This window comes from Podarcis raffonei, chromosome 5 (assembly GCF_027172205.1).
Source record: "Podarcis raffonei isolate rPodRaf1 chromosome 5, rPodRaf1.pri, whole genome shotgun sequence".
NCBI classification, from domain to species: Eukaryota; Metazoa; Chordata; class Lepidosauria; order Squamata; family Lacertidae; genus Podarcis; species Podarcis raffonei.
Window position 1 is genome coordinate 39,315,215 of NC_070606.1, and position 12,528 is coordinate 39,327,742.

Sequence of the window (12,528 nt, forward strand, 5' to 3'; positions counted from 1 at the left end):
AAGAAGAAAAAGGAAAAATACAAAAAATACAAAAATACATGGGGGGAAAATGCAAAATACAGAAAAAATAAATAGAAAATAATTAAAAACAAATCAATCTTTTCATATCTTAGATTTCATTTACTTATTTCCCCGACCTCCTCACACCTCCCTTTTTTGTATTGCCGTTCACATGGTTAATTCAGCAAATCCTTACCCTCTTTATTTCTATCTTAATTCTATATCTCAACATATTATAACTTTATATTTTCATCCGTTATCAATCCATTTTTACATATTCTTATTAGCCTTGTTGCTAAGGCCGCTTCATTTCAATCCGACATCATTTTAACATTCATTAATTTTACAATGTTTTCGCAAATAGTCTTTAAATTTCTTCCAATCTTCTTCCACCGACTCTTCTCCCTGGTCTCGGATTCTGCCAGTCATTTCCGCCAGTTCCATATAGTCTATCACTTTCATCTGCCATTCTTCCAGGGTGGGTAGATCTTGTGTCTTCCAATACTTTGCGATGAGTATTCTTGCTGCTGTTGTAGCGTACATAAAGAAAGTTCTATCCTTCTTTGGCACCAATTGGCCGACAATGCCCAGGAGAAAGGCCTCTGGTTTCTTCAGGAAGGTATATTTAAATACCTTTTTCATTTCATTATAGATCATCTCCCAGAAAGCCTTAATCCTTGGGCACGTCCACCAAAGGTGAAAGAATGTACCTTCGTTCTCTTTACATTTCCAACATTTATTATCAGACAAATGATAAATTTTTGCAAGCTTGACTGGTGTCATGTACCACCTAGAAGAGACTCTATAGAAGATACTGTAAAAATCCTAATAGTATTATTTAACATCTTATAGTGTGCTCAAAATGCTTTATATGCATTATTCTGTTGTAATCATATATACAACACTTATATAAGGTAAACCAGTGTCCTTATCCCCCATATTGCAGATTGGGAGAAGTTTGATGAGAGAGGGTTGCTTACCGCAGGCCAGTTAGGAAGTTTACACCAGAAGCAAGATTTGAAGCAGGGGTGCCCTGATACAGAATTCAATCTCTTAGCCACTATGCTTCATCACATAAAAATACATTTGAAAATATAATTGGGTACATTAAATAGCAAGCACAGAAAACATCAAAAATGGTACCAGCCAATAAAAGTAACTTGCATAAGTGCATGATAAAATAAGACCTTGGTCAGGTATGTTTTAGTAAAGATTTGGATTGATCAGTTAGAAGAAAGCAGAGTCATGGAATAGGATAACCAAAGCTCTTTCCTAATGTTATCTTAAGAGGCATGGGCACAATAAATGTGATTGCTGCAGGGTTTCCCCACTGGCTAACCTGCAGCTGAACTCTTCAAATGCACATGCTGTGAAACATAATCCTCTTTACTGCTGTCGCCTTTCTCCCTGCTTCATGTGCCAGGTATGCAAGTGGCACTGTCTAAATAAAAATCATAAATAGATTGGATGACAAAAAGCTTCAGAGTTTTAATTTTTTGTTTAAAAAAATGCAGAATTGGTAAAATGAGTTTTGAAGAAGCCTGTATCCTTCAATTTGCATATTATATGATCTTTAAAACCACACAACTCAACTTCAGTTACGTATGAAGTAGATGATTGTATTTGTCCCCTCAGCTTCATCCTGAATGTTCATGTATATCAATGTGTGTGTATGTGTGCATGCATAATATATAGGATGATAGCTCTATCTGTCATCTCTTTACACTTTTAGAATACAAAACTAAAACTTCATTTTACTATGTTAATGCTAAACTGGTTTCTGAAGTGGTTGTTTGTATTTCATTCACAGAAATAGAAATGTAATTTTCTTACCTGGAAGTTATTCCACCTATTGCTACCAAGTGCCAAATCTAAATCGTACTTTAGGTTTGTTTCTTGTCTATGAAAGACTACATACTATCTTAAATGTAACGCAGTTCATCCTTGCCTCATTGAAATCTTTCTTGTTGTTTGCTCATTCATTTGACTGACAAATACCATTTTAAAATTGAATATAGCACCTGAACTTTTTAGTATGTCCCTAGTCGACATTTTGTTGCAAATTGTTATGGACTGTACTAGCAGTTTAGTCTGATGCTTTAAAGTTGATGTGATTTTTTGAAAGAAGAGCTGCCTTATAAAGCTAAGGAGAAAGATGTAATCAAAACAGTAATATGATATTTCTACGTAAAAAGATGTAGTGGCCTGCCAAGAATAACCAAACCATAACAGTTGTTTGTAATGCTGGGTGCACTGATTTAAGCAGGTTTTTTTTTCCTTAAAAAATGTTTAGGGGTACTCTCATTTTCCTACTCATATTGAAATACTGCCCCTCAATGAGGCTGAACTTAGATTCACAAAATGTTTAGGGGTATGCATACCCCTGCATCCCCCCAGAAAAAAGCACTGGATTTAAATCAAGGCAACTCAAATTAATGATTTAAATCAACAAGAAAAATGGCTAAGTTAAAGCACTGACTTAAAATAAGTTTTGTATTGAAACTTCATATTTTCCCCCAAATAATGATGCTAACCATGACCACTAAACAATTAATTTAGAGTTGCAAAACCTTACTATAAATTGTGTCCTCCCTAAAAGAGGGCACACGTTGCGGTGAGACCTGGAGACTGACCACCTGTGTTGTGGGTGGGTAAGATTGGTCAGCCACAACACCCGATTGGTAGGTCCCTCAATGTTGGGTTCAATCTGGCCAATGAGGCGCAGTCTAAATGGATCAAGGGACCATATATACCCATGTACGTGACCCAGAGCTTCCTCTTTCGGCTCGTGCATTCGGAACACCCGCCCATCTCTCCCTACTTTTAGGGCATTTTGTGATTGACCTTGCTATGCCATCGTGTGTCATGTGTCATTGGGACAGGGGCATGGCAGGAATTTCCCTGATTGGCTGTTGCCATTTGGGTTTCGCCTGCTGTGTAGCAAATCGTCACAACTTGTAAGGTTGTGGATAGGCACTGGTTCAGGTGATAGGGATGCGAGAACGGTCTCGCCATCCCTATGTGAAGGGTATTCCAGATAGAGAACCCCTCTCAGTGATAAATTATAACTGTCTCAGAGATAATTAGAGAAAGGAAGGCTTTTGCAGACCCTACGCCCATTAGGGCTCTTATTTGGGTTTTGGGCACTTAAATCACTGACTCCCATCCGAGTTCCCAGGAGCTGACAACTTCTCAGTCTCCTGGTGTAGTAAATGGCTTTTTCTGAGCATCAGAGGTTAATCCCCTGTTCTACAGCTTCTACAGCTCTGGATACCTACACACTCTATGGAGCAGCTGTCACAACAGCAGACCACTCCCTCTCTACCAGTTTATCTACCTTCCCTGATGGGCTGCATGACAGAGGCTACAGCTGCGTGGAAGCTTCCTCTCCTAATCCCTTTTCAATCCCCTCCTGAGAGACAGTGGTGCAGGAGAGGGTGGGGAAACACCTAGTCCTTCACTTATCTGACCTGCCTTTTCCTCCTCTTGTTCCAACACATCCTGTGCTCCACCCTCCAGCTCTGAAAAGTCCCCTGCTTCCAGCTCTTGCCTCCTGGCCTGTGCAGTACTGCACATGTCATTGACCACCTCTCCTGAGTCAGACTCCAGCCCTCCTTCCCCCAGTGCACACTTGTCAGCAATCCTGCCAGTCCTGGACAGGAAACTCTTTTACCCTGACCCCGGTTGTGTTGGGGGCAGCTCTTCAAAGCTCATTGAAAATGGATCAGTTGACACAAATTTCTTGCATGTTTCCAATGGAGTGTTAAGGCAAAATAGATTTTCTTTATCCCTAGCAATAATTATGCTCTCTCCGTGTTGCTTCGTCCTTTTATAGATTAACTTTCATTCTTTACAGTGTGCTTCTGTATTTGTGATGCAGAGATGCTACTGCTGCATAAATTAGTTTAAAGCTTTAATACGAAGAAGTCCAATAGCAATAAGGAATAATGTCTTTTATGTGGCAGTTTTCCTGTGGCTTTGTGACAGGAGGGCACTACATAGGAATCAAGCTGTAAAACTATTTTTTTTACCACATCTGAAATGTTTATGCACCATTTCCTTGGTTGAATGAGTCAGCTGGCACTGCAGTACATTGCCACTGCCTAAAGAAACTAGCTTCATAGCCTAATATGCAATATCACTCTTCTGCAGTAGCTAAAGTAAGATTAGTCTCTTCTATTTTGCAATTTCTTTAGCGCTAATGCCTTTGATGTTTTTGGAAAGCAAGTCACAGCACAGCAACGCTTTAAATGAAACTCTGCAGATTTTTTTTTAAGTACCTCTGGGTTCGTATTCTTAAATCAGCTTCTTTGACTTTTCATTTCATCCTTGGATTTTGAAGTACAATTTTATTAGTGTTCAAAGCATACAATTATAAAGTTAAAAAATATGCCTGACTCTAGAGCAATGACCATTTATGCTAATTGTAACTAATTAAAAAAAAAAGTTGCCTACATTTCTTAAGGGCTGTATTCAAGTAAGTTATATTCTGAGTAGACCAGTTGAAAAATGTGGACTAACTTAGATGCACTGATTTCTGTGGGTTTACTCTGGGTATGGCTTGGATAAAATACTAAATGTTTTTCTCATGTTTTTCATAAAGAGGGGCCTATATGTCATCTCAATAAATATCATTTTACAGCAGTGGAATTGGGAGCAGCCCACTGCGGTGACATTATAAAGCTTGAAAAACAGTTTTAACACACTTGGCAAAGTGTCAAATGTCTGCAATTTAAATGTATTTTTGCTGAATAGCTATGGTCATAGAGTTTAAATGTGTTCTTCCCCATTCTGATCAAATGCAGTAGCTGTCATGAATAGGAAATTCTATGTAAAACATTTCTGAACAGTGCCTGTGCACAGAACAAATTTTATATCTATAAGCGATATGTTCTATTGCTGATATGCTGTTAACAGTTTAGAAAGATTTCCTGAATTTGCAAATTCAATCTACCATTTACCAGTAGAAAAACACCTTATTTTTTATTTATCTTTATCTGTTTGAGTCAATTCAAATATTAATATTTAGCTATGGATCCAAGATATCTCATAGGTACACTTAAAAGAAGGGCTTTTCAGGTGTTCGCTTAGCATAGAATTATTGTTTATATATGGAGAGTGGTCTGTCTTTTAGCCTGATCCTCTTCCTATGAAGTGGTAGGAACCGTTCTATTTCAACGTTTGTATAGGATCATATCTAATGGTGAGATACAAATGGAGGAAAACCAGCAAGAGTCTTGCTGTCTTCTGTCACTCTTAATATTTACTGCAGGGGGTATGGGTGCTAAAATGCTGATTCAGCTGCATATACAAGTGCTTTGGCGCACAAAACTTAAGAGTTACCTTAACAGAGTGGGCAAGTAAGCTGGTTGTGCAGCAGCGAGTGGGTTGAGCGGGAGGAGAGGTGCAGTAGCATGGGCGAGTGCGTGGGGCCTGTGGCAGTTGAGCAAGAGGGTGGTGGAAGGGTGAAGGCCAGTAAAATGAGCAAGGGCATCTTCTCTCTCTCTCTCTCTCTGTGTGTGTGTGTGTGCGTGCGTGCATGCGTGCGCGCGCACACACACAAATTTCTTTCTACAGTTATCAGGCCCACTTTACTTATGCCCCAACATAACATTTCTGCTTGTGAATTTATGCAAATGCAGCAATCATTAAACCCCATCCTAAGCCTTCATGCAAATAATGCCTTAGGAGGTCAGGTATAAACAAAACAATTGACCCTGTTTGAGTCTGGAATGTTTGTATATGCCTTGTTTCCACACCAACATTGTGCCTTGAATCAACTGTGTCCACGATACATCTGTCATACAGAATCCATGCCATGTTTTAATTTTAATATTTGTGTATTTAAATGTATTGCTTTCCCACAATAATTTATATCTTCTGACTCTATTCCTGTTTTGTAATTTTGTTCTCTTCCAAGGTTATGCCTTTCTGCTATTCCAGGAAGAAAGCTCTGTGCAAGCTCTAATAGATGCCTGTCTGGAAGAGGATGGGAAACTTTATCTATGTGTATCAAGTCCCACTATCAAGGACAAACCAGTAAGTAAATCAACATACTACCTTTTTTAAAATACCGTATTTTTTGCACCATAACACTCACTTTTTTCCTCCTAGAAAGTAAGGGGAAATGTCTGTGCATGTTATGGAGGGAATGCCTACGGGTGGCATGCCTACGGATTTTCCTCCTCTAAAAACGACGTGCGTGTTATGGTTGGGTGCGTGTTATAGAGCGAAAAATACGGGGTGTGTATATATATATATATATAGCTGAAAGTCAACTACTGTTGTGCAAAAATGGCTGTCTCTGTCCTGTTATTTTGTCTGTTATACTGGCATATTGCTTTAGCATATATTGACCATGTTAAACTTCAGTAAATGTCAGAACAATTTAGCATTCAAAAGTCTTTCCTTTGAGATTGTATAATAGATTAATGCCCTGGTCCAACAAACTGATCCATGTACGGGAGCTCTAGTGAGCACACAAAGCAGCTTTATCACGCGTGTTAATGTACTCTTTATGTGCATCCCTTTCCATGTGCTGGTTAGCGCCTTTCATTTGAAATGTAGATACTCCAATGTAAAAGAAATTATGTGCAAGAGTATATGGCTCTTTTGACTGGGTTGTGAGTCAGTTTGTGTATGGGATGTTTCAGCTTGCAAATAACGATTAACCTTATTTTACTTAAGTTCCATTGCTGCAGACATAACAGTACTGAATTCTGTACAGTTGAAGGCAGTCTAGCAGTACTGCATTGAAGTAAAATATCACAAGTGAATGATATGTCATGGTGTAAGGCAGTGTATAGGTAAAACACATGAGCTGATTTTTCTTCTTAATAGCATCATTCAGTCTTAATATATAGTCTAACATTAGTGAACAGGCTTTTGGTTTGTGTGTGCTCCTGCCACCACCCCCATAAGTATGATCACAGTGAGACTTTTGCTTCCATTTTTAAAAAGCCATGGTTATTTGTATCTGAACCTAGACAAACTGACTTGTCTTGTTTGCCTAAACTATAGTTCAAATAAAACTACTTATGATCTTCATTTGTTTTGCAAAATTATAGTTCAGTTTCAGGTTTGGACCTAATGATGAACCAGGGTTAATTGAAAAAAGAAGTGAAAGGTGTACATAAGCCTGAGTCTCATTTGTATAATGCAAAACTGTGTCTGAACCAGATCAACATTAATTACCTAGTATGCAAATTGGGAATTATTCCAAAATTCTCTCAGGTGTATTTGCCGCTATTCACGAACTGATGTGGAGCAACCCCATCACTGTGGCTAAATGGGAGAAGTAAAATACGAACTAGGGATCAATGTTTGATTCTGAGGAGAAACTAACTCGCCCTATTTCCCTCCTTTTAAAATGGGGTAAGGATTGTATGAGTAGATAGAAGGTCTTCAGGGGAACTTGGCTTTGGCATGAATGAAGGTGTGGTGATGAGGGTGCTCTCAGTAGAGAATTTTAAAACAAACCAAACAGGTATTAGAATATTTTAAAATTCTGACTCGATAAAAAATGCATAGATGTGACAAATTCAGATATTATAAACACCTTCTCCAAGTTCACACGGCTTTGTAAGGCTTATGAAAATGACTTTTTTGTTGATTGCTTGGTTCAAAACAATTCAAAGACTTTGTCCCAAATTCAGCCATCTGGCTTCTTAAATGGACAGCGTAAATGCTTTCGGTTTGGGCAATCCTCTTAGCCTAAGCAAAGGAATTAAGTTCACTACCAACCACCTTTTCTTCTGTTTTCAGAATGTATGAAATGCTTATTAAATGAATCTTGGCCTGTATTCTACTGTGTGATTGTGTATTAAAAGAAGCAAATAGGAGGAAATGCTGTAGATTTATGTGAAAAAATATTGCTCAACCTTATTTCTAGAGGCAGTAAATAAAATAGTAAATTACCATAATTAATATTAAATTCAGAGACTGTGTATGTGGCATTTAACTGAATTTATACTCATTATGGAAGAAATACAACTTAGACTTTTTGCATGAAATGATTTCCTTTTATTAAGTTTATAAGAGATATGAGTGGGCAGATTAGATTTTTATGTACGAAGCAAATATTTTCTTCGGCAACATTGTTAAAATAACATATACATATCTTGTTCTTATACTGCATTTTATCTCTGCAAGAAGCTCTGTATGTGCTGCTCACCAGTTTACTAACCCCTAACAATGTTCCATTCAGTGATGAACACCCTGATTTTAAGTTTACACAACGTTTTTCGCTGGCAAGTCAAATTAGCATGATTTGCTATGCCTGGATGGAACCCAAGAGTTGACTGGATACCATGCTTTTTATTTTATTTTTGGTCAGTTTAGCTGTCACATGTAAGACAACCAGTGTTTGGGAATATCTGAACATATTTGAAATCTAGATGATGTATTTGGGAATCCTAATGGAGGTTTTCTAGCTTACTTTGTACCTGCAAAATTAACAGGCCAGTTTGATAGACAAAGGTGGTAGTGAGCACCAAGGAGATACAGCACTGGTTAGGGGCAAGCCTGCTGACTGCATTCTTTTTGCATAGCTGCAGAAGTTGATGCTTTTATGATGGTGCTTCAGTGCAGCATATCTGTTCTGATAAATTCTAGAACATCCCATCTTCATTGATTTGTATTTATATGGAATTAACTTGGTTATACTGCTAACTGTTAGAAATGGGAAAGGATTAAAGTTGTCCCTTGACTTTTGTTGCTTTCAAAATAGAAGTTTAAAATGAAGCTAATCTTTTGGCTTTTTCAGGTGCAAATTCGACCTTGGAACTTAAGTGACAGTGACTTTGTAATGGATGGCTCTCAACCTTTAGACCCCAGAAAAACTATTTTTGTTGGAGGAGTCCCACGACCCCTCAGAGCTGGTGAGTGAATATGTTTAATGGTTACCAAAACCATGACCAACGAAATGTTTAAGGAATGATGCAGTAATAGTCTCTAGAGCTTTTCATTATATTTCAAATTGGCAAGGACTTCGATGTGTTTTTCCCCTCTTAAGCAGCAAGATTAAAGAACAAACTACATATTATACAGTATTATGTCAGTCTAAAGAACTATCTTCATTAAATGTTTCTTGAAAAACCACTTGCGTTGAGATACTGACTGCTCTGCATTTTAAACAGTGAAATATAAAACAATTCATTTTAAAATCAGTTGACTGTCATAGATAGGTAACTGGTAAGAACTTGTTTACATTTCTGGTATTCCGTTTGTCTTGGTTTATGAAGTTTGTTTTCTGTTGCATTTGGCTTTGTTTGCTTTTTTAGGATTTTTGTCTTTTACACGGTCAATCATTTCCATTTACTGTTTTAGATTACCTGGGGCTATAACTATCAAGAATTTTGGTTTTTTATATATGTAGACTAGTCACAAATTTGCGGGAGGCAGTGGAAATCAGGAGTGCCTGGCGTGCTCTGGTCCATGGGGTCACCAAGAGCTGGGCACGACTAAAAAACTAAACAACAAGAAGTCACAAATTAGCTACTGGAAGTTGAATGAATGTATAGGTCTTTTATAGTTTAATATTCTTTTACAGTTGAACTAGCAATGATTATGGATCGTTTGTATGGAGGAGTCTGCTATGCTGGCATTGATACGGACCCAGAGCTGAAATACCCAAAAGGTGCTGGTAGAGTGGCTTTCTCCAATCAGCAGAGCTATATTGCTGCTATAAGTGCTCGCTTTGTCCAGCTCCAACACAATGACATTGATAAACGGGTAAGCAAAATGCCACATGACTGATTGACACGGCTGACAATTTGTGCAGGCATCTTTAGTGGGCTCAAATCATTTGCCCATCTTATCCACCACTGTCTCCTCTGACTAAAATTTGCTCTCAAGAATCTTGGGCTGTGGCCTTTTCAAGTCCTACTTGAGGAGATCTTTTAGGAACCTTCTTTATGTAATGCATGACCTCCCCAGCAGTGCTACGAGCCCTCCCATGAGTTTGTGATTGATCACTGTTTTAATGGCCAAAATTTAGTGTTTGCTAGATTTTAAAATGTAAATTCTTTCCAATCTCAAATGGGTTTCAATAACAGTGTGCAAAATCAATATTGTCTTCATAAGTGAAGACATAGTACAATTTCCTTGTTACTTTTTTCTGTAATATACTTTTGGATATAACACTTGGGCTGGAAAATACACTAGACAGTAGTTGGCCAAAAGTACTGTGGTTAAATGTGGGAAGGTGGAAGAATAGCAGATATTCAAAAATATGTGAGGTCAAAGCAACAATACCCTTTCCTATGAAATTGATTTCCTTCATAGTCTTAATTCATCCCACAGCTAAAACTGCTGCTGTTGGTATGATTTTAACAAAAAATTGTTGTGAAAATGGCACACGTATTTTTCTTCAGGCTTGACCTTATTTACATAGAAATGTATTTTTAAAGAAATAAAATAGGGAATGTGAAAAAAATCCAAAGATTATATATTTTTAAAGCTCTGATTGAATATCCAAATGGCGCTGCCACCCCACCCAGGAGAGAGCAAACTCTCTAGACTTTACTTAGGGGAAAAACCCCCACATAGATTTTAATGAGAAGTATGTAAGCATGTTCCATTGAAACCAGTGAGATATAAGTATGCTTAACTTTGGCTGACTCATATCCTTACAGATTTATAATTTTTAAGTGTGATAAATCTGATAGGGCTTAATCTATAAAGCCATTAATTCTTGCATGACTGGAACCATCAGTGTTAATCCTGAGTCATGCTGTCGCTTTGGCTCAAATGCTGAGCTCAGAATGTAATTACCTTGACACTGAATCATTAAAGACTTATTTTGGCAATAGCATCTAATGTTATGAAAAGAAAAATGGGACAGGACAAGAAAGACAAGGCTTTTTCTACTCTGATCACTTTTTCCAGTGATCATGACAAGTTAATGTTCTAATGTGGTTGTTTTATTGGGCTTGAAGCTCTATGTTAAGGTCAGTAGCACTGTCTAGTACTTTAAACTTGATCTTAATATAAAGGAGATCCTAAACATTTGCTATTGTAATAGGAGTGGGGTGCTATTAATACGTCAAAAGGATTTAAAAGAGCAGATTTTGAAAACATTAGACTTTTATGCTGATATATGAAGGCTCATTCATGGGTTACGTAATGATGCAAATGGAAGTTCCAGCAAATGCTTTGAAGCATAGCAGATTCCCTAGGTCGTTGATGACTGATATTGTCAGTGACTTCTATTTCCTTCCTCCCCCCGCAGTTTTCCTCCCCAAACTTCTCTCATGTTCGGTGCAGTTCTCCAAACGCTGTGGGAGAGCTTTGGCCAGGAAATAACGAGGGTTAGTTTTCGTAAGGTTTCTGGGTAGACTTGCTCTATCTAAAATTGGAACTGAGAATTTTGATACTATTAACCTGGAAGGTTAAGTTAATAGTAATGAAACGAGGACACATTCTTGCTGCTCTTGCCTGAGGCTTGTCTTGCAATATGGGTGTCCATGTGGAGGTGGCAATTGTCCCCCCTCTAGTCCCGATTCCCATCTTTAAGTTTACTTTGCCCCACCCCAGAAAAACTCCTGTGGACACCCATGATGGTAATGTACAATGGTGGGAGCTCTGACAGATCACTTTCTAAACCCATGCACTTCTGTGATGTGACAAACTGTAGCAGCCAGAAGCACCACATTGTCTCTGATACTGAAAAGCTAAGTAGAGTGTGTTGTTACTGGCTATTCTGGCAAATTTATACACTATACAGGTTTGTCCTGTGTTCAGATGAATGAGATGAATTCACAGAGCCTTCTTTCTATTTTGAGTTATTTTGTGTTTCTCCTTCCTTTCTATAGGTGGAAGTGAAGCCATATGTGCTTGATGATCAGATGTGTGATGAATGCCAGGGCACTCGCTGTGGTGGAAAATTTGCTCCATTTTTCTGTGCCAATGTTACCTGCTTGCAGTATTACTGCGAATACTGTTGGGCCAGCATTCACTCTCGTGCTGGGCGAGAGTTCCACAAACCACTCGTGAAGGAAGGGGGGGATCGGCCACGCCACGTTCCGTTCCGTTGGAGCTGAAGTCTGGGCCTAAATCCAGCAGCAAAGAAGTACTGGAACTGAAGAAACTGAAGGGAGAAGAGAGTGCTGCCTCAGGGCTTTAGTGTTCTGGAAATCTGTGCATTCATCCTTTACTTTAATGAAGAGATGGGTCTTTTTATTACGATTACTATTATTATGATGATGATAATTATGATTATTTACAGTCACATTACTGAACTCTGTGTCCAGTATAATACAAGCCTAGCAGAGTGTAACTATACTGATTTTGCACTTTGATTCACACAAACATCTGCTTGGTACCTTAATTTCTTACACGAGACTTGTCATGTCTGACAATAAGTAGACTGCCATTCTCATCAGCCTTTACTGAGTTGGTGTGTATGTGAGAACGACTTTTAAAATTATAATTTTATTTTAAAACTGGAGCATGCACTTATTTTCAGAAACTTATAGACTTGCCCCTAGCAGATGACTTACCAAAGGTAACACTCACAAGTAGGTAGGT

General features: G+C 38.2%; 1 protein-coding gene across 8 annotated transcripts in view; it reads left to right on the forward strand.

The window, feature by feature from the left end:
* CPEB3 (cytoplasmic polyadenylation element binding protein 3) overlaps positions 1-12,186 on the forward strand; it is a 73,129-nt gene extending 60,943 nt beyond the window's left edge. For all 8 annotated transcript variants that reach the window (XM_053388754.1, XM_053388755.1, XM_053388750.1 and 5 more), the window contains 4 exons: positions 5,921-6,039; positions 8,765-8,879; positions 9,551-9,732; positions 11,814-12,186. In XM_053388754.1, coding sequence (XP_053244729.1) covers positions 5,921-6,039; positions 8,765-8,879; positions 9,551-9,732; positions 11,814-12,041 — 644 coding nt within the window. In that variant the 3' untranslated portion in view covers positions 12,042-12,186. The remainder of the gene's footprint in view (positions 1-5,920; positions 6,040-8,764; positions 8,880-9,550; positions 9,733-11,813) is intronic.
* Positions 12,187-12,528: the final 342 nt, after the last annotated feature.